Source organism: Apteryx rowi, unplaced genomic scaffold (assembly GCF_003343035.1).
Source record: "Apteryx rowi isolate R43461 unplaced genomic scaffold, aptRow1 scaffold_765, whole genome shotgun sequence".
Classification (NCBI taxonomy): domain Eukaryota; kingdom Metazoa; phylum Chordata; class Aves; order Apterygiformes; family Apterygidae; genus Apteryx; species Apteryx rowi.
The window spans coordinates 351,323-374,341 of record NW_020451055.1 but is presented as its reverse complement, the minus strand read 5'-3'; the positions used below and the strand labels follow the sequence as shown (position 1 = coordinate 374,341).

The following is a 23,019-nucleotide window of genomic DNA, read 5'->3' as shown; positions in this document are numbered from 1 at the left end:
AAAACGCGCCTGGATGCAATCCTGTGCAATGTGCTCTAGGTGACCCTGCTTGAGCAGGGGGGTTGGACTAGATGATCTCCAGAGGTCCCTTCCAACCTCAGCAATTCTGTGATTCTGTGAAATGCTCCCCCCACTACATTTCTCATACTGATCATCTATTGAGAAATGACAGTAGTAGTTCAACACTATAAATTTTGAATGATAAATAATTACAGCAAACTTGAATGCCTACCTTATTTCACACTATTTTTTGCCAGTAATATTTGGTTTATGGTCATCTGGCATACACTAACTAGAGCATTAGAAAACTAATCACATACCGAACTGAAGAAATGCATTCCACTTTTACAAAGCGTTGCAATAAATTCCTTAACAATGCASTAAAATTCCTTAATGATGCAGTAGAACAGTAAAACTGCAATTTTATGAATGAAGAAAGCTGAAAATTACTGACATGCTGTCACTAGAAGTAGTATTAGTCTTTGCTAATATTAGCAGAATCAAAGTTTTCATAAACATACAAGGCAACAGATACATAGTARTTACTAATCTAGATTTTCAGAATTGTTTGGCTGAAGTATTAGGATCTGCAGTATGCTGTTTCACGTGTCTCCACCCTCTCAGAGGTGCCTTGGATTTCAAGCCTTAATAAGCTGCACAAAGGAAGAAACACTACATAAAGAGAGGATTTTCCCAAGCTCAAGATTCATTGAGGCTCTAAACAAGATTTTTTTGAGTGGCTTTAAAAAAATATTTGTCATTATGTGGTAAATTTCTCTATAGCTATCTTCTCCAATACACGATCTCCTTAAACATTCAGCATATTCTCAATATCCTTTGCATGTTGTCCAAATTAAAGACATCCACACCCCTCAAGAAACCCTAAACTCAGCACATAATATTCTCAAAACATACTAATTTTTTCCCAGCTGAATGTCCTTATTCCTTGTGTCACTATTCATTTGCTGAACCTTCTAAATTTGAAGGGAACTTACTTGCGATTAGTTTCTTTCCTTTCAATTAAACAAGTTCCTTCCAGAGATACACCKGCAAACAGTCCTCGAGATTTGCAGTATGTATAGACGGCAGCAGAGCTTCTCAGGGCGACATCCCCTTCTAAGTTTCTAGAAGAAGGAAAAAAGTTTTGCTTGATATTCTTCAATATGGCTTTACAACAGGAACAGCAATTGTCTTCTTATTCTAATCCTACCAGTTGTCAGAAATAATTTGCAAGCATTCACAGAAGTCAGAGAGAATTTTACTTTTCTCTGTTCTTATGTACTCTATTGAACATATTACTGGGCCACACCTGAAATCCACTTTCAATTCTCATCTCAGACAAGATCCAGGACAAAACGATTATCTTGTGTGATAACATTTCCTCTGAAGCACCAGATAATGTTGCTTTGTGAACACTCTACATTAGACCTCCTCTTGCATTCAGAAGTCAGAACTCTAACCATGAGGATTTCAGAAGACCATTAAAAATTTACAAGTCAGGACATAATATACATACCAAATTCTGATTGGTTGCTTGTTTGACATGATCTTCCAATGACACTGATTCCACACTTTCCATAGACAAATTTGTTATTACTCAAAGTTTTTTCTCAGCCTTCAAGAAATCTTTCTTACTGCAATTTAATCTTATTTTTATCTTGTCTGCTATGGACAGAGATGACTGCTTTATTCCTTTCCTCTTTCTTGCAGCCATTTATGCATTTGTAGACATTATCACACCTTAGTCTTCTCTTCTTTAATCAGCTCTTCAGTCATTCTTCATAGATCATGCTTTAAAAAGCCCTGATTACGTTTGTTGTTGTTTTGAACTCTATCCAACACATCCAAATCTGTCTTGATTTTGTGGTGCCAAAAACTGCACAAAATATTTTAACTAAGGCCTTATTAGAGCTCAGTAGAGTTGGAGGATTACAGCGTTTGTCCTACACAGGATCACATATTTTAAGTTTGAAGGGACTACAGGAGGTCATCCAGTCCAACTTCCTGCTCAAAGCAAGTACAATATAAAATTAAAATCAAGTTGCTCAGGACTTTGTCCAGCTAGTTTTTGGAAACCTTCAAGTATGTAGATTCCACAGACACTCTGAGCAACCTGTTTCCATGCTTAATTATACTCATAGTGATTTTTTTCCCCTAATATCTAGTCAGGGACTCCCTTGTTTCAATTTATGACTACTGTCTTTTGTTCTTCTGCCAGGCACCTCAGTAAAGAACTGGGTCTGTCTGAGTAATCTGGTCTTGGGAATGTAGCCTCTTAGAAAGCTGCTATTAGGTGCCCCAAAGCCTTTACCCCTCCAGGCTAAACAAGCCCATCTTCCAGGCTGACCTCAGAGTTCACATATGCCAGGCCTCTGGCCATCTTTGTGGCACTGCACTGGACACACACAGGTTCATCAACATCTTTCTTGTATTACAGGGCTGAAACTGGACACAACATTCTGGGTTCAGTCTATAAAGTGCCAAGGGGAATACTCACTTCCTTTCTGTTGACACAGCCCCCTGTGCTGTTAGCTGCCCTTGCTGTCAGGGTGCACTGCTGACTCATGGGTAACCTGTGGTCCTTCACAGGTGTTTTCAGCAGAGCAGCTATTCAGCCCACGATGCCCCATCCTGTACCACTGCAGAGGGTTCATCCAATCCAGGGGCAGGACTTCACATCTGTCCTTGTTTAATTTCACAAGGTTTCCTGTTGGATATTTCCTCTTCACTGACTAGAACCCTCTGAACGGCAGCCCTGCCCTGAAGTGTATTGACTGCACCTCCTGGTTTGGAGTCATCTACAAACTTGAAGAGGGTGTAACACCTCTCCTCCTCCAAGTCACAGATAAAGATATTAAGTAGAGAGGTCCCTGAGTAGATTCCTGAGGAACTCCACTGGCCTCCAGGTAAAGCATGAATCATTTAGTGCTATTCTTTGAGCCTCCTGATCTGTTTTCTCACCCATTTGCTAGATTCCCACCTAAACCATGATGTTTCAACTTGGATACAAGTCAAGACAGAAGAAATCCACTGCCCTCCCCACATCCACAAATCTATCTTGTCTGCAGAATAGGTATCATTGTACCCTTTTTTTTTGTCTGTAAAGATGACAAATGTCAGTAAAAACTTCATCAAAAGAACAAAAACATCAGGATGCAAATGACACGTGAGAAGAGGCTGAGGGAAACTGGGCTTTTTTAGCATGGAGAAGAGTAGGATTGGGAGGACCTAACAGCAGCCTTCCAGTACCTATGAGGAGGTAATCAACAAGACAAAGCCAGGCTCTTTACTGCAATGCATAGTGGAAGGACAAGAGGCAACGGATGTAAACTGAAACAAAAGATTTTTCAGCTGGACATAAGGCAAAACTTTTTCATCCTGAGAACAGCCAAGCAGTGGAGCAGGTTGCCCAGAGAGGTTGTGCAATCTCCATCTTTGGAAGCTTTCAAGATCTGACCGGAATAAAGCCCTGAGCAACTTGGTCTGATCTCATAGTTGACCTCACTTTGAGCAGGAGGTTGGATTACAGACCTCCTGGGGTCCCTTGCAAACTAAATTGTTCTATGATTCTTCACATTGAGCTGGCTTAACACATTTAAGCTTTAGAAGTAATTATTTGGTGTATTTTTTTTATTTACTATCAGTTAGACTGAGGTGACAGAAAGTATGTGCCCACAGATCAATGAAAATAATAATTCAGAGTTAGGCACTGTAGCACCTATGCTCTTTATTGAGACCAGCTTTCAACAGTCTCTTGCAAAAGTTTCACTTTGTTTCTGTCTAATTTGTTCAGAGGAAAGAACAGACATTAAAGAGAGAATATACCTCAGAACAGGTTGCTTCTGCCAATGAATGCCTTTATCTAAAACAGAAAAAGGCAGCAACAGACTGAAAAGGCGTAACACAAGAAAACAATTAGTCCAGTCAACATACAGGCTATACAGTTTATCCAAATATGTCAAAGAAAGCCTTATGAATGTTTAAGCAGCTTTAGAAACTGTTTTTTATATTTAAATCTACTTTATATTAGGAAAGTAATTTACTCACCTCCCCAGAGGTCCAATTGCCACAGTAAGATTTCCTCCAAGTGTAAGATTGCCTCCTTTAGCAAAAGCTTCTACTGCTCTCTCATGATTCAATATTATTACTAAGTCTGAAACCTATAAAAATATCAAATAAAAATGCTATGCTTTTCAAGAAGAAAGTTAGAATTACATGAGAGAAGGATTTTCTGTTTTGTGGGAAAATACGTGAAAGCATACAAGATATTTCCTTCCCCCAAATAAAAACTAACTCCAGATTTATCAAGTTTTTAATGGAAGTTAGAATCTCTCATTCTACTCTCAGTCTTTCAGGCTTCTTGCAAAGAATTCTTTTGAAACAGTTTTCATAAAGTTGATTCTCTTTCTGCAAGACATTTTGAAACTAAAAATTCATTTAATTTTTTTTTAAAGTGCTGATGTGGACAATATGTGATAAGAACAGTTTTAACGGGATATCCTGATTATCAGAATATTCTGACTAACAAATTTTTATCTTATATAGCTTTTAGAAACAATTATGAATGCACTCTCAGAGGTGAAGAGAGATCAGATTAAGAAAATCATTTTTAGCATTCCATAATCTAAGTAATAATAATGGCAAAGAATAACACAGCAAACAAAAACTATTTATTTGTCTGTCTAAAGAATAAGCAACTACAAAAGAAAATACAGATTTTCTCACTATCAAGAGAATTTCATTTTCTTGACAGAAAATAATTTTAACACATATAAATTTATACATAATTTTCTTSAGCCTTGAATTTATGACATGTAGCCCATTTCTTCAAGAAATTATTAAAGCAAATCTCTGTAGAGCTAACAAAGTATTTTTCATTTGAATACTCCAAAAATGGAAAAAAAAATTGTGTTTTTCAAATACTTTATTTACCTAGATTGTGACACAAAATGCATGTATAAAAGAATTTCTACTAATATTAAGCTGATGCCTATCAGTACTGTAAAACTACACCTCTCTTTAAATTAACAAGTTTCAGTAGAACTCTCCTATAACTCTCTTTCCAAACTAGGAAGCATTCTAAAGAAGGGAAGAAAGAAAGAAAGAAAGAAAGAAAGAAAGAAAGAAAGAAAGAAAGAAAGAAAGCAAGCTTTCAAACACAAGCATGGCCCTATAAGGAACACTATCTGATTTCAAAGCTCAGTAAATGTGTAACACACATTAAAAAAAAAACCCTCAAAAACCTGACAGATGAATTAATTGGCACACCTGGGACTGATGCAGTACCATCTGYTTCAGAGTTCAACAGAGTGGATTACAGTCTTAGAGGCTTATTGTGATGGATTTTCTTTTCAAGACATAACTTGGGTACTCAAGGACTACTGTGCCTGATCTTTCATCAGATGGACTTGATTGAAACAGGGGTTCATAAAAATTTTCAACTTACCCCAAATTCCAAAAAGTGACAGCAGGGAACATGAAAGGAAATACTAGATTATTTGGAAAAAAAAAAAAAAGTGTGTGGGGGGGAATGGCCCACCAGTACACACAATGTAAGAGAGCTCTTTGTTATTAGCCCCATGGTAACCCCCACCCTTTCCCAAACGAAAAATAGCTGATGTTATTATCTTCATCCAGGAACAGGGAGAGAACATCATCTGGGATTCTGCTACCTCCTCTTACCCATAAAGACGATCCTGAAAATCAAATTTTATATTATTTTCTCTGATAAAAAACAGTGTTCTGACCCTTTGTTTAGAGAACAAGCTAAATGAATCCACAGTGAGAAAGGCTGCATTGAAAGCATTTAGATAAATTTAAAAAATAGTGTTTAATTTGAGGAACCAAATTATTTTATTGTGAAAAACATGTAAATACTATGACTTGTGAAATCCGTGATTCCTTTCTTATGGTTTATAAACACCCACAAGYACCACTACTTAACTATAATCTGTCCTATAGGAACAAAATTCAACCAATTTTCACAAGGTTTAAGTTCATAAATGGCTAGAACAGTGCAGAATTGAATCTGGGCTCCTAAGCCACTTAGATATTTCTGAACAATATTTATTTCCTAGAGTAGGAAAAGAAAATTGTGTTACAATACTGCTAGTATGGAAACAGTACTTTGTAAAGCTGAATTACTAAAATATCAAACTAAGGACACAACAGTGTTCAGAAAAAATGTCCGCTCAGAAATAGCTTCTGTGTATTAAAATTATTTTAGTAAAAATCAATAGTAAATGGTTACATTTTCTAAAATATTAGATGGAGATGATTAGAGGAAAAGTTTCATTGATCAGTCAAAGCATCAGAAGAGTTTGTTTCATTTGCCACAAAGGGAAAAAGTATAAAAAACCCTGGGACTAAAACTCATTAATGTTTGGTAATGCATTCAGATGCTGCAGTCATAAAAGTCAAAGAAAAGCCCTTACGAAAATTAATAATTTTGTATTCACAGCAGCTTTTAAAAAGCACACAGTAATAATACCTGAGATCACCCAGTGAACAATGAGGATACAACAAAATATTGATCGGTTGCTCATGATGCGAGTACTAAATGACTGGTCGCCAGGATATGGATGGGTGGTTAGCAGTAGGAGACCTATTGGRGACTGGCCTGTACCACACAGATTAGCCATGCAGAGATTCTCCCAAACAGCAAATGCCCATATTAAGAGATCTTGTTGGTAGCATAATGCTACATCTGGTTTTCTCTTGGAAAGTGACTCCTTTCAGTTAGTAGAATACCAGCTAAACAGAAAGGAAAGGGAAGGATGGGAAAGACGACGAGGGCAAGGAAGAAGGGAACAGATGGAAACAAACTAGGATGAAGAAACTGTGAGCGAGAAGAGAAGGGAAGCAGAAGCAGAGAGCACATGGTCAGGGCTCAGATCAACAGGATTTCTCTGAATGTGTTACAGTCCCTTGTTTGACTGTTTCTACTGGCTGGAAATTGGCTCATTTTCTGCAGTATTTCTTCAGAAGAGGTACCACCAGTTTTGATGCTCTCAAAGTGCAGGGTGAAGTCAATAATCAAGTTTGGGTAGAGTATAAATGCGTGAAGTACAGTAGTATTAGCTAGACTCCATTTTACTCTGCCTTCTATTCCTTTCACTGTCTCTTGTCAGATGGAGCCCCTGGCTGCTCTTTAACAAAGCATTTGATACAATATTAAATATAGCATACCTATAATCAATTCCAATTGGCTTATGTGTGAACACCGTTTGAAAGTTTTCCACAATGGAAAAAATTCAGTCTACTAGAAGTGAAAAACCAAGGAAATAGCTGTTAAGTCACTTATTTTTATTTAAGTATCTCCAAGCAATTAGATATGATCAAAAAAAAAAAAGAAAAAAAAAAGAAAACCAACACATTTTGTTTGCTTGTATAAATGAATTTTATAATAGTTCATTTACACAAAAAATAGATTTCAATATCTCACCGATATTTATAGCTTTGTCAATGTATCTTAATTTCTTGCAAAAAGGAGTTGTTAAAAAGTATTTCAAATGTAAAATTATACCTCAATTCCGATTTCAAATCCACCACCAAGGCCAGCAATTCCTATTGCAGAAGGAGCAGACCAGGCTGACACACAAAACAAAACACAAAATAACAGGAGTTTTGCTTAAGTTAAAAGAAAGACTCAGTTTATTTTTAGAGTTCAAAAATGCTAACAAGTTCTCTATTTAAAACTAGACTCACAACCACTAGAATGCAGATGCCACATAACTATACTGATTTATTCCACTAGCAGGAATGTAAGAAGTACAAATCCTTATGTACAAAAAGTCTTTATCATACAGTTGTCCATTATTGGACATTATTCATTTTTCTAACGAGTTTTAAACTACAGATTTTTGTACCTCATTCACACTAAGAAGTTCACATATTTTTCTATAAAGATACTGAAAGTACTTACACCTGGTCAACAACAGGTACAAAATTTTGAAAACAACTTTCAAACCAAAGGCTTGACTCTTTACACATCTTATGTTGTATGCTGTGAAAAAAGAATAATGGAAAAAAATTTTTAAATTCTCCCATGAAGTACAAAAGAAAACATCCACTTACTTCCATTTGGAAGACGGGCTAATACAATCCCACTTCCTCCTCGAGCAGTCACCAAAAATCCAGCTTTGATAACAGACAAAACTGCAAGGCCTTTGGCTTTAGCTATTACATGGGCTGCAACAATAAAATCATTTAATAAAAATCTTTTAAGAGAAATTCAGAGAGGGGAAAAATAAAACTATATTTAACAATTTCAAACATAGAGTCAAAGAATCAAAGCAAAAGCTTTAAGAAAACCAGAAAAAAAGAAAAAGAAAGAATAATAGCACCTCCACTCCATAAACAATCACAAAGCTAGACACAGGTTATATTAGCTTGCACTGACCCCTACATTGCCACAGCTAAGACACTGCTTCAGCTACTCCAGTTAGCTCATACAGAGTTAGTTTGTTTATTGCCATGAACATTGCATTCAAATACACCCTTAGCAAGATAAAAAGGTCGTGAGGAGTTGACATCCATGTCTCTATGGATTTTTGTAGGAGAGAAGTCTGAATTTAAATCACAGTGACACATAGCAGTCAAATCAGCTTATACCATTAGACAGTGTTTGTGTCAAATAAAATGTGATCATCCAGCAAGTCTTATTATAGACCTTCTAGAACATAATAGTTACAAATCCAAAACCACAGCCAGCAGCACCAGATGAAGGAGGACTCTAGGAGAAGCATAGAATAACAATTGCTGAAATAAAAAGGACACCAGCAAGTAAGAGTGCTTGCCTTTCTCAAAGGYGAAAAGTACAATGATCTGTTTCCTTTCACTCGTTTTCATCTTGCTAATTCTGATGAACACAGATATTCCAGAACTATATCTACTATTCAAGGTTCTTCCTTAAGAATGGTCATACACAGGTCATGAACATGAGAGATTCCAYTCACCCCAGAGAGAAAACTTTCGTATGCTGATACCCTATGGCTGTAAACACGCAAGCAACCTCTCTCAGCAACTAATGTCTTTCTAGAACACAGCAAACTGAACACCTTTACTTTCAAAATATTTTCACAAAAGTTATTGGAGTCCAGATCTTCATTCCTCTTAAAGTAAATGTCAGCAAAAAGAGAGGGCATTGGTAAAGAGAGCAGGATTTCAACACAAGGGAGAACTGGATAACAGCAGGTTTTAACTGAATCAAAACATTTTTTTTACTCACGAGGTATGATTTTATCAGGTCCATTCCTGGAAGTTATTTCTGTAAATTCTCTTAATATTTTAGCTGCCTTTTTAGCTTCTGACTTCAAGTTGGAAGGTATAGGGTTATTCACTGTAAAACAAGAAAGAAGCAAGCAATGACATCTACGGTCAGTTTTGGATAGTTCATGTGAAGATAAATCAGTGTAATTTGTATGGAAAAAGTGGTTCTTTAAAAATGAATAGTTGATCAAAAAAACAGAAATCAGCRAATACAAAAAATGGCTTTCTGGGTCAGACCAGCATTTTGTCTCTGACAGTGGCAACAGATGATGTTGCTTAGGAAGAATACAGAAGCTCGTTCTTTTCTGCAATCCATTCCCCTTGTACTTCCTCAGAATCCACGCTAATTATATCAGGTGCTGGAGATGTGCCCTTGGATACCCCTGTCAGTATTTCTTTATGAGCCTGTTGCATACAAATTTGTCTAATCCATTTTTGAACCTGCTGATACTCTCTGCCTGCAAAACTCCAGGAGCAGCAGTAGTTTACTACCTACTACATAAAGAAATATTATCCATTTTAAATTGATCTCCTACTCATTACAGATAATGCCTGCTAGTTCAAGTCTCATGAAGTTTGCTGAACAACAACTGAATTCAACTTATCCACTACCTACATGACTTTATAAATAGCCACAGCCCCCCAGGCTTTTCACTTCTTCAGGCGGAGTCCCAACCTTCTTAGCCTCTCCTCAAGATAGTTGCTCCACCACTTTGATTACTCTAATTGTCCTTCTCTACCATCACCAACTCGTTTTTTCTTCAAACTGAGAAACGTTGATCAAGGAACATACAGCACTGCAAGACTGCTTCTCTGTCTTCTCTACAGGACCTTTTCCTTTAGAAAGCTCCACTTTCTGTTGAAATATCTGTCAATAGCTTTTCTCCAAGGGGATCTAACATAAGCACCTCTGCAGATTTCAATTGGGAAAAAGCAGAGATTACAGATAGACTATGTTTCTTATAAAGAAATACACCACAGCAGTAAAAACGAGAATCTTAAAATCTATCCCAAAAATCCATGAGGTACTAAATTTTACAGAAAACTGTTGATTTCATTTAGATCTATTAGATCTGCTGCAATTAACCAACTACTGATCAGAATCAAGTATTATGAGATATTAACATTTTGCAATATTATAAATATTAGGTCCTGAAAAATATTAGCAGCTTATCCTATACGATAGTTAATGATCTTCTATCTCAGTCCCATAATCACATTCACATAAACTATTTTGTAGTATAGTAACATTTTGCCTACAGAACATTCCGCAAAAAGAGGCCTTAACGCAGATTAAAAAAAGATACAAGTCATCTTGATTCTTAGTTCTACTAAAAAAAAAAAAAAACTTCAAAAAATCACTTAAATTCTTCTTGTTTTCCTGTCTGGACATATCAGCACTCACTATTTTTGGGCTTATCAGAAATAAACTGTCCCAGTAAAATAAGTACAGAGTGTCAGACCAAAGATTCATCTAGCCTCATGTCTTGTATCTGAAAAAAGCTGTTCACAGTATTTCAACAACATTTCACTGTTCTTAAATTCACAAATGTGTAGAAAAAACTGTGCATAGGCAAACAACTTCCATTCAAAACTCACCTGTTTTTTAATGTGTTCCTGAATATTCATTCACCTCTTCACTCTAGACAAACATTCTTACCAAAAGCCATGAAGGTGAGACTAAACACATTTTGAAATTAAGTCAATGGAGCCTGGAGAGCAATTCAGCCCAGCCTAGATGAGGATCTAGCGGCAAGTTAGCCGAGTTTCTCTCCAGACTCCATTGACTATAATAASAGATTACACATCTGCTTTCTAAATTGAAGCCTATCCCTCCAGCCTACTCTTCAAGCAGGAAGGGAGACTCTCAAAACGAGACATATTTTGACAGCTGAGACTTTGTACTAGCTCCCTCTGTGAAAGCTTGCAGCAATATTTCGCTTTGGTGAAAACACAGCAGGTATAACACTGGAGAGCAYGACAGTCATTGCAAAGTTGTGCGGAGGTATCAGTCTCCCCAGGAACATAAGGAAATAGATGTATAAAATGCAACAGACTCTAGACTGCAGTGAGATAACAGCTGGAACACATGCTAATTCTGTCCCCTAGTCCCTTCCATTTGGTATTAGAAAGACAAGAAGATGGCCAAGTCCCCATGTGCAGAGGAATAGGGGAAGGTGAAGTTCTAAACTTTAAGTGCTCAGGATTTTCAGAAAAAGTTATAAGCATGGGCAGTTCTCTCGGGCTATTATAGGACTAAAATTTTCAGTTGGTTTGCAGGAGTCTAGAACATGCATTTCTTCTTTGTTTTACCAGGCTAGAAACTGGGTACATGGATCACAGCAAGAAAAGATGTCAGTGTTGCCCAAATAAAACACGAAAGGGCAATTGCTTTTGATAGATTAAAGGATAGTTAAAGTATCAAAAACTAGGCCAGAGCCAAATGTTTCCATCTGCATTTGACATTGAATTTTCAAGGTCAGAGGGGAAAAATTAAGAGGAATAATAGGAAGATTTTTGATTTTGTATGAAGAAACATTGAGGCAGTCACCAAAAGCAAATTGCAACACCATTCTTCTGAAGGAGGCATGAATAATAGCCATTTGCATCACCAGATGGGCACTTCCGTATCTAGGTTTTCACTTAAGACATTTCGTAAGTGTACAGGTCTTGATTTTGGAGAGAGTATTTTAATCTTATTGAACAGCAAAAAGAATTGAGTGGCAGACAGGCTTTATTTTAAGTGAAGTAAAATGGATAGTTGCATGCCTGATGATGCAGGATTCTTAGCAAAGTGATATAGACTTTAGGAAAATAAGATGTCCGCACTGATTACTGGAGATAGAAAATTTTATGGAACAAAACCAAACATTATCCAGGTTCTAGATTATAGAGAAATATAATACACTTCTGTGTTCCTCTCACTCTCCTCTTCCTTAGCTCTGCATGCAAACCCTCCTTCCCCTTGTTTCTCTTTGGCCAGCCTTGGATTTTGGAGGAACATCTCCAATCCCTTTCTCACTCCTAAAAAGAAGGAAGCTTCATATTTCAAGCTTGTTAGGAGCAAGCTCCCTCAGCTAAGTCCATTGACAAAACATGAGATGTTTTTAGATCTAAAAGACTCTGCAAAGAAGAGATGAGTAAAAAACGCACTTCACATTCTCCACTCACATCTTCAAATTCAGAATTGCTTCAGGAAGATTTTATAGTTACCAGAAAGTAGTATGTGCATGTATACAGGCACACAAGAGTTACTATTTAATTGAAGACAATTCAAAGCTGAGCCCTGTGAACCAGCAAAAGTAATACTGTTACTATCTCACTGTCTCTTCAAATCTGAATATGCAAACAGTTTTGAAACCATATTTTGGTTGCAGGTTTGGGGCAGGAGGGATGGTGTCAAATAATGATTTGCAATGTTAACTTATAAAGTTTCACAAGATCATCTAGGCTGGCTCCATGTTTTTCCTATCTGGTTTATTTTTATGCTGGTGTTGCTAGCTATCTACAGAACGTCAATATGATTCTAAACGTTACATTCCCAAATGAAAGTTTTGGACAGAAAAAAAGCATTACTTAAGCAAATAGAAAATCATGCATTCCTGCTGCAAACCCTCTAAAAGAGTATTTTTGTGCCATATGTTGTGGGGTTCCTTCACTGCCAGAGGACAGGGAGGAGAGAGAGATTCCTCATCTAGCTGTATATGGCAAGTATGAGAATAATCTTACATTCCATCCTCAAAAGAACAGCAGTCCCTTCACCTTCTCCCTATATTACTTGTCGCCTATGCCAATATTACTTCTGCATCACTTCGATATCTACACGAATTCAAGCTTGCATTGTCCCTTGCTTTCTTCCTTCCTGACACAGACTTAAGCAATCCAGGACTATTTTTCTGAACTAAAAACAGTGGGATTTGACAATATTCTACCAGTTACTTCACATGGAGCAAGACCTGTACACTTTCAAAGGCAGGCTAAGGGTGATTTTTCTAAATCACACTGGAGATATAGAGGGGTGAGAGGGAAGGAAAAAAGGAAGAGGGTGAACACTGTTTCTCAGGATCACTGTCAACTGCAGAGCTCAAAACTGCGTCTTGTAAAGATTATTTTCAAGGAGTTCGACCACTTCTACTAGTAGAAACAAGATGACTTACACCCAGACTTTAATTTAGACAGCAGCAGTCACAAAAATTGAATTGACTTTATTTTTGGCAAGTGAACAAGGCACAGAAAGGTTTTAACAATGGACAGGGTCAACAAGCCAAATGATTAAACACTTTCAGCACTGCAAACCAGCATGGTTACTCAAAGTGGCTACCACATAAATAGTGGAACTCAGAGCGAGACGCTACGGAAAGAATTACTTTTGTACTATTGTGTAAATATTAAGGAATTGGCAGGATGCCTACAGGGGTCTTGAGGAACTGATGACATGTTTAAAACAAAAACAAAACTTAATTATTGATAACAGGATGCTTTAAAGCCCAGCTGGACTAATAAAGCCTTTTCGAGATTAGATTGCTACAGCCAGGCTGCAGTGCCATAGCTGAAGAGATCTAATACTTTATTACTGAGGAAATGGGAAGGTCTGGCTCTCCTTCTTAGGCTGTATCACAAATTCAGGATTTTATTGACAGAATGCAAGATTAAATAAGGAACACACAACAATTAACAGACAAAAGGCAAATCTTAATGGTTAGATTTATAGTGTAGATAAGGCCTCATTCTTGCTCACTCAAATTTTAGACCAGTTTCATAAAAATTTGTTCAAAGCAGAAGAACATTAAGTATTTTCCATTAAAAAAGAATAAGTGGAAAAATCACACAAGCATGTCAAAGACAATCCAAAACTAGTTATTTACTTTTTGTTAAAAAAAAAAAGTACAGGGGAAGTTTGACTATAAAATATTAGTGTTTGCCCCAAATTACAATATAAATAAAGTGATGAAAGACTAGACTGAAGGTCAGGGACAGGATCTTGATTCTACATATTTTAATTGTTGTATAAACAGAGAAAACCATAGCTGGGATTTCTGTGACATCAAAAGTAGTTTAAACTTCTGTTCACCCAACCTGCCCRTCTCCCTGAAGCTTACATTATGATTTCAACTGTAATTTTCTTAAAACCTGAATAGATATTACAAAAGTTTGTTGAACAAAAYTTATAAAAATATCTGCTCTTAATACAAATACTGTAAGAAATATTTAGAAATGAGTAGAAGTTCTATGTTCAGTTTACCCCTCCAGTGACATAAAGAATAATCCTGTAGCACTATCTTCACTATTAGCTGTTAAGTATGCATATATAATTGTCTAGTTTGTATTCAACCAGTGTTCAGGAAAGCGGTAACAAGAAGCAATAAGACAATAATTTCCATCAGGAGGATATACTGACTGATGGATTTGGAATGCTGTGACCAGTGAATGCTCAGCTGGGAGCAAGCTTCATTTACACTGCTGCTTGTTGTTGAAGGGAGAAGATATTGAACATGTGTGAGTCAGCAACACAAACCCCACGGAGGAATATCACACCAAAATTGATTAACTGCTTAATTTGTAAGCTGATGAGGCAAGTGCGTCAGCTTCTAATTTACATTCTGACTAACATTAATAATGTGTTGCCTGAACGATTGGTGAAATTATCTGAGCAAGGTATAATAAAGAATAAATAAAGTCTTTTTACTTAAAAGCTAGAACTAATTCTGATATAATCAAAATTCTGCTGAATATAAACAGATGAAATAAAAGCATGGTGGCATTATGAGAACTTGAACATCAAAAGTACAGTTTCAAAAATGACTGATGATAAAGTGGAAAAAAAGCCTAGCATGGAGACTTTATACATACATTGCCCATGTATTGGAATTGAAGTATTTTGGAAGTTTGTTTATTTTTGGTTACAAGCAGAAGAAAAAAAACCAACAATGGCAAATACCTTCTAAAAGCTTCAGGCAATAATTCAAAGTCTTCACATTAAAAAGGTCTAGAAACAGTACGAGAATACATTAAAGTATAGCCAGTTTGCAAATACCCATGGTTACTGCAGTAACAAACTCCCAAAAGTCAGTATGAACAGCGAATGATTAAGAATATTCATAAATATGAGAACCAACACAGTCACAAAAGGTTAAAGACAAACATTTTATGGGAAAGAGAAACCTGAAAAGCAAGACACTGCAGTGCTGGAGAAGAGCCTTAACGAGACATTTCAATTCAGCATGACAATTAAAGAGGTCAATGTAATTTTGGTTTCACAAATGGGCAACATCTTGGTACTGTGGCAGCCAGCTCTAGCCTTGGGATTCATCTGATACTTGGAGTACCTAGAACAGCGCGCAAGATGTGTACTGTAAGCATTTTGTCTAACTCTAGACAAAGAGAAGTAGGTTTGGAGCAGTGGCCAAGAAGCACGTAGTAATGGGCAGACTACATTAAAGATGTCTCCCTCTGTCTCCTTCCGTTTATTTTTCCATTCACTTCTTCCAACACTTAAAGTGGTAGACAGCAAAGAAGCCCAGGTCAGTGAGGGGTGAGGAAAAGATCAGAGGAACCCAAGAAGGTAGTGGTAGAAGTTGAGAAAGAACCTGAGAAAGAGGATAGAACAAAATAGTCTAAATAAACAACAGTCCCCTTTAGTTGAGACCCAACCGACTCCTGCTGTCAGAACCTGAGCTCCATATTCCTAACAGGCAGAGAGTATTTCCTTGAGACCTCAAGAAGCATGAAAGAGGAAGCACCAGAATATGCACTTTGATCATCCTGCTGGAAAGCCTTTACTACGAACAGCATGGCAGCAAGAGTCTGGGAAAGCAACAGGGGGATGAGAAAGTAGCAATCGTTGACAGAGAGATTTGTGCCAATTGTTCATGTTGTACAATTCTGTCATAGGCATCTGGAGAAGAGAAAGCGAAACAAATGCATAGCAGTAGGCAACAGAAAATACATCAGTGTAAGGTAATGGAAACAAAGTTGGAAAGGAGAGAACAGGCAGTGCAGTGCAACRCAACGTACAGTGCAGCCTTATACTGATTTCATGCATCTGTACCGTGCTTACTATCACTTGGATTCCTGAAAATTTACCAGTCTTTATGCAATACTATTCCCCAACAGACTTGGTGTAAGTACATAGTGCTACGTGAGAGCTAATAAGAGTTCTGGCAGGGCAGAAGTACTTCAGCAGGAACCACATGGCCTCGCAAAGTGGGAGCTGAACTGCAGTTAACACTAGAMGACTCCATATGGTCATTACTTCAGCACTTTGTGTGCCTTTGTACCCCTAAGGGTTTTTGCACTGTGTGATGTAGAACTACCTTTTCCTCCTTCCCCATCCCGGATAACAGGAAGTTTACTGGACAGTATTTCATTAGTTAAGCTCTTAAAAAGTTGGTGGTGGCAGTGTGGAGGAGGGAGAACAGAGGAGAAGGTTCACAGAACCTGTAGCCTTCAGCATACGAAACACAGAGCTGAAGGAATTTAAAGGTTAACCTAAGACAGATGGAAATATTAGAATAATATTATTTTTCTTATCAAACATTGCATTGGAAGCACGTGAAATAGCACTTAAAAATAAAGCTGAAAATTTAATCTTTTCCATGTTAGAAACAGATTGTTTTCCCTTGTTTTGCCTGCAATAACCTAAAGTTGACCACAACCTGTGCACAGGTAAAAACATATGAGCATACTGGAGTTACAACTAAATCCACCTTTCAAGGAATCAAATATGGAAAAGGAATGTCACATAATAGAAGATGGTAGCTTCTCTAAGAGAAAAACATCCCAAAGATTATATTTTAAGTGAGAAAACCAAATCTCACAGAATGAGTTACAATAGTTTGAAGATTTGTGATTGAATTGGGGGGAGGGCTATAATAAGAAATCATTCGAAACTTATGACTTACCTTTCCAAAACACATTTTTAGAAATGATTCATTTGGGGGAAGAAAAAAAAAAAAAGAGAGACAAATACCATTTTCAGGATTAGCACTTCCAAAAACTTGTATGGAACTTCATACTGCACCTGTATGCTTATTCCAAGACAGCCAAAAAGTCAGAGACATGCAGAGCGTGAAGTCCTCTGCATTACACTTGGACGTTGCTATGCAAATACACAGGATGAAGTCAAAATGAAAACTAAAGAATCATAAGCATTTATTCAGAAGAGGACCACTTCAAACAGAAGCATTTGCATTGATAACAATTAGGTAATGGAGATAGAGAACAGGCACAGAAAACAGGTTTCTTCCTTTACTCTCACCCCTGTAAGACTTTTTTGTTGCTTTATTTTTATAATGTATTAATGTAAGTTCTGGAAAGCAAAACACCTCTGAAGACAACCCCAGGGAATCCAATACTATTGGAGGCATATAATTGTGGCAACTCTGAACTCCTAGAAGGAAACTGCTCTATTACTCCCCTGCCCCCAACCTCTACTTATACTGCTTTTACTATTATCTAGTGTTCCAAGGTAAACTGCTCTTATTCCCTTTGCAGCCTTCTCAAGCACCTGACTTTGGTTTAGGGTTTTCTGCTACCACTTTTTTGAAGGAGAAAATTTCTTCTTCCTGGTCAAGCTTTTAGGCTGCTCCTAAGCACAGGGAATTTGTAAATTCAAACCTATTGAGACACAAACTAAAGCGTTAGCCAATGACCACCTACCTTTCTGAAAGCAAAACAAAATTTACTTGAAATGCAGTAATTACATAAAATAACATGTCCAAAATCAGCTTAGCCTCTGTATAGGCCACCTGAATAAATTGATACGAAATGTGATAATAGTATTTATGTCTGTTAGTTACATCAGTGCAAGTATTTTCACGTATAAAGCATCCAAAAGCATACAAGGTTTTCGGTCAGAGATACCTGCTAGTGTTGGTAATCTGCCTTCACCGCTGCAGCTTTTTCCATCAATTGGGTACATGCTCCTACAGCACAGGAGCTCATTAACAAAATGGAGACTGCATATAAAAATAATGATAAAAAAGACAGTTCCACTGTATGTGCATATTTTTATCACTTTTTTCATCAAGAGCAAAGGAGTTAACTAATCCAAACAAAAAAAGGTATCACTTAATAACTTAACAGGATATCAGTCCTCAATCACACTTTGAAATAACTATTTCCTTGAGAAAAATCAAAGTATTTGAAAAAAAACCCTAAAACACAGAGTTACCCACATTATCAAAAGGATTTGATGAGCTTGTTTCCCAGCAGGTTCTGTACTCAAGTCAGCTTGGAGGAAATTTCAAATTGAGATACTGAATTTGCTCTAATCTCCTAGAAGGATAAACTTTCTGAAGAGAGTTGGAATATATCAGAGCAAAATGATACTGAAACCTGTACAAGACACTTTAAAGAAAAATGGGTTCACTTTGCACTGGCATGATGTTTTAACTAGGTGATGTCTTCTGTTTCTAATCAACTGTGGTATGTGAAGACAGCAGCTAACTGCCTGAGGCGCAGGTGAGTCAGAGGATTTGTTCCGGAAAGCACATCACATACCTTTGTTCAACCCCATGAAAGGCAGAACAGAGGAACATATTGCTAAAAATCTTCAAAAATCCTTGTAACTTTTAGCAATGACAAGAATGCTAAAATCTCAAGTTCAAAATTCTACATTTGAGCTGTGCTTGGCACTAGAAGAAAAGGTACTCACCCAGAAGAGGTATAAGGAAGACATCAAAATACCTACCAAGAAACTAAATATGTTTTCTTACAAGGAAYACAGCTCTGATTATACTTGCTGGTAATTGCTTATTCAAATGTAATCAATACAAAAGCCTTTTAAGTTGCTGGGAGGGTTATTAGAAGTTGGTAACCAGAACAAAGATCACTGGTCATGACTGGATTCTTCAAATTCTTACTTCTGAGATGCATGATCACTGGCCGGGGGGGGAGGGAGAATCTTTATTTTGTTGGTAAAAAGGCTACGTTTCAAATATTTGTTCAGGGCAAGCAGAGAAACAGTAAGACATAGGGTAGGGGGAAAATGAAGGCAAAAAAAAAAAAGCACAATTTAGTATCTTAAGAAAGTATGTCTTCATTATTAGATTTATTGAAGTGTTTACAAGCAACAAGAATCAGATCTTCTGCTATTTTTCCTCTCACAAGCAGAAAGAGCTACTAGAAGAGTTTGTGTTTTGTAATATGTTTTTGTGAACTAAGAACTTCTATTTCTTAGACCAGAAATACTAGACAATACCATCAGAACAGATATAATTGGAGTACAAAGGAAATGTGCAGCATCTACCTACAGTTTATACACATTGTTATCTTCTATTAATCACCTGAGTCCATATTAGTGTATCTCAACATTGTAGTTTAGGACCAATGTTAGGCAAATAAGTTATCTGCCAATGCCTCTTCCAACTCAGTTGATATACAAGACATCCTGTTTAGTGTCACTGAACATTTGTTATATTAGCTCTAACTTAGTGCAAATGAAAATCATAAATCTAATTATAAGTAATAAAGCAGGGGACACTATATGAGCATCATAATACTGATACATTACTAAATCTTTCACTTAAGAATTTCCACAAGGATCATATGTTGAAAAAGGCCAGAAAAAGAACTACGCACTACATAAAGCATTTGAACGACATTAACTTAAATGTCAGCAGCACATAACTGAAACAACTTTGCTATCCTCTACTGAAGCTGAAGTGGCCCAGGACATGAAAAAAAAAAACAAAAAAACCCCTCAGCTTTCTGCTGGCAAAGAACTGACTGCCACTCAAATTGTGCAAAGACAGTCAGAAAATAGCATTTTCAAGGATACAGAGACAGTGGAATGCTCCACAACAAGCACCAAAGGCAGAGTTACCTTGGGGTTAATCTGAGACTCACGAGTGAACTCCTCTAGGAATTAGTACTGCAAGAACTGCAAGTTTCTGCTCAAAGTGCACCACACCTACTCACCTTGTCACCCAAACCCTGGGAAACTGTCTAGCTGAAACTATCAACTCTTTCCATATACAGTTATTGTAACATGTTTGATGTGTAAACACTTGGTACCAAAGGGGCTGGGTGCTGTACACCAAGCAAGAAAAGTAGCATGACTGAAGTTAAATCAGAGCTAGGAATTCAGTTCTGCCTGTCTCTCCTCACTCTTATATTAGAGTTGGTATGATATGTTAAATTTAGACATGGGGATAAGGGGAAAATCTCAAAGAGAATCCCAATTTTGGATTGCTAATTCTGTTTTAATCATGAAGAATAAGCTTCAAGGCAATCCAAGCAGATAAACAAGTACATTAAGTACATTAATATTTAAACAAGAAGGCTTTAACTAAAACAAAGCTGTGCTTTTAAGAACAGAATCCTAAACAAACAAAAAAAAAACCCCAAACCACCCACCATCTTGTTTTATCTTCTCTCAAGGGATGGAAGCATAGAGAGAACAAACACATGACATGACRATCAGTCTATGTAAGGCAGCTCCATATACTACTGCAGTAACCTATGTGAAAAAAAATATTTGGGCAGTCTAACAAAATATAGATATTAGCCATTCCCTGCAGAAAACATTTAACAGCACTATCACTAAAACAGCCAAGATTGTTCTGTCCCTCTCATTTCTCCTTTTCATGGATGTCCCAGTTCCCTATGTGCTGAGGTCAAAACTAACAAATTACTGATTCCCACAATGAACATAAATAACTGCTACAATTAATCTAACAGAAAACACTTCTTCAAACAAAAAGGAATAAAGAATGTTAAAAAAAACAGAAGAGTAAACATAAATGTTTGATATTTATTAATCAACAGTTTGAAGAGCCGTAGTTTCACCTAAACTCTTAGGTTGCCTTATCCACAATAGTGTTTCTCTCAAATTAAGTCATACAGCCTATTCTCCACTGCAGCCTTACTTTACATGGTCTCTTACAACAATGTAATAGATGTTCAGAAAAAATAAATGTAGAGAGTTGTCACACCAGAAAAAATAGTTATCAGCAGTGAAAAACCATGATACAAGATGAAGAACAATGGTGAATTTAGTTATTGTTTATTGCAAGGGTATGAGGTTGAAATTAACTGAACAAGGTATAGATGGACTCTCTTTTACTGCTATGGGCTGGGAATGCAGAACAACACTTAAGGCAACAGCTTCCCCTCCTCCAAAGATAAGGAAACATGAAATGCTTAGTCTCATACTTACAGCGAGGCACACTTACACATTAACTCACTAAATGTCTATAAAAAAGGCTGCAGAGATGCCAATCCTTCAAAGATCTACTTTTATATATATATATATATATACACACACACACACACACTCATACAAACACAGAGTTTTACATGAATTCCAGAGTGGTCTTCCACAACTCTCACTTCTATACACAGTCTTGCTTTTCTCTTCYTCAACCCACATCTGCATGGAAAGGGAGAGGCAGCAAAATGTATTTCCTACATTGGTTCCTCAAGCCACTTTATTTGATAGAAAGCAGGAATAGTAGCACTCAACATTGCTCGGTTTATGAAACATGATAGATCTTTGTGTGAGAATTACACAACTGACTCATCTCACCCTTCTTTCCTCCACTGAGTCTGTATCTGATAGCTGAGCAGTATCATGGTGTCTTTCTGGATCCAACACCTTTGCATTCCTGACACCTGCAAGGGGACCAGTGCTACTGTGGAATGACACAGTGCTGAGAGAGAACAACTAAGGAATATTTGATATAAAATGAATGTTTCTGAATACCAATGATTTCCATTGCAAAGAAAAAAATGCAGTTGTACAACCACATTATGACAAATGTGTCATAAGCAGACCAGCATATGAAGCTGCATAAAAGGAAATGCACTATTAACTCCATTTTGGAGAAAATACACTTGATAGAAGCTTGTTGGGTTATAATTTTTAATTATTAATCTCTTTGATTTGAAAGTCTCAGATTTTGCACAATATTAAAATTTTACATTTTTAATCTTCAAACTACCACATTTTGACTGAAAAACAAGGCAAGCTAGTCTTAAAAGCAGCAAAGGAATCCAGCCCCTGGCCACACCCTGCCACCACAGGGCTGGGATAGAGCCCGTGTTACAAAACCCAGCTAGATCCATGTGGTAACCCTACAGATAAACCACATACAAGAAAAAAATTCCAGCCGTCCTGGTCAGCTAGAAGTATACGTGCCAAACTGCAACATCAGTCTAATAGGACCAATACCATATTAGATGTTTCTCAAATTTCTAATCTGAGGATGCACCACATGCTGCAACTGGGGGGGAAGGGGAGGGGGGGAATTAACGGAAAAAAGAGCAGCGTTTGTATTTTAAGAGCACGTTCCTCAGTTTATGCCAGGTTTTAGCAGGCTCAGCATTTGAAACACCCGCTGGAGCAGCGACCCACACGGCCCGCTAAGTGCAGGCCTACTTCGTATGTCCGAGCGCTCTTGCGGGCGCTGCCAGCGGCGCCGTCCGAGGCAGGAGGGAGGCGCGGTGCTCCCAGCGGCGGGCCAGGCCCTGCCGCGCTCCTCGGGCTCCGTTCACCCCCTGCCTGCCCCAGGGGCGGCGGAAGCTCGTCCCCCCCCAACCCTGCGCCGGGGAGGAGGCCGCGGAGCGCCGCGGAGCACCGCGGGCAAGAGGGAGCGGGCCGCCACCGCCTCAGCGAGGCCGGCCGCGGTGGGCGGGAGCCCCTCGGCGACGATACTCACTTCTGCTGCCGCTGCCGCTGCCGCTGCCGCTGCCGCTGCCGCCGCCGCCGCCGGGCCCGGAGCTTGGGGAGGCGGCGGCCGCCGCAAC

General features: G+C 37.8%; 1 protein-coding gene across 1 annotated transcript; it reads right to left on the bottom strand.

The window, feature by feature from the left end:
* Positions 1–238: 238 nt before the first annotated feature.
* SH3YL1 (SH3 and SYLF domain containing 1) lies at positions 239–22,941 on the bottom strand. Its single transcript, XM_026088333.1, has 9 exons — positions 22,932–22,941; positions 21,571–21,643; positions 9,230–9,340; positions 8,077–8,190; positions 7,526–7,590; positions 4,048–4,160; positions 3,826–3,888; positions 996–1,124; positions 239–653 (listed from the first exon to the last, which is right to left on the bottom strand). Exons 2-9 carry the CDS (start codon positions 21,641–21,643, stop codon positions 581–583), a joined length of 741 nt encoding a protein of 246 aa, XP_025944118.1. The 5' UTR covers positions 22,932–22,941; the 3' UTR covers positions 239–580.
* Between the last annotated feature and the right edge of the window lie 78 nt (positions 22,942–23,019).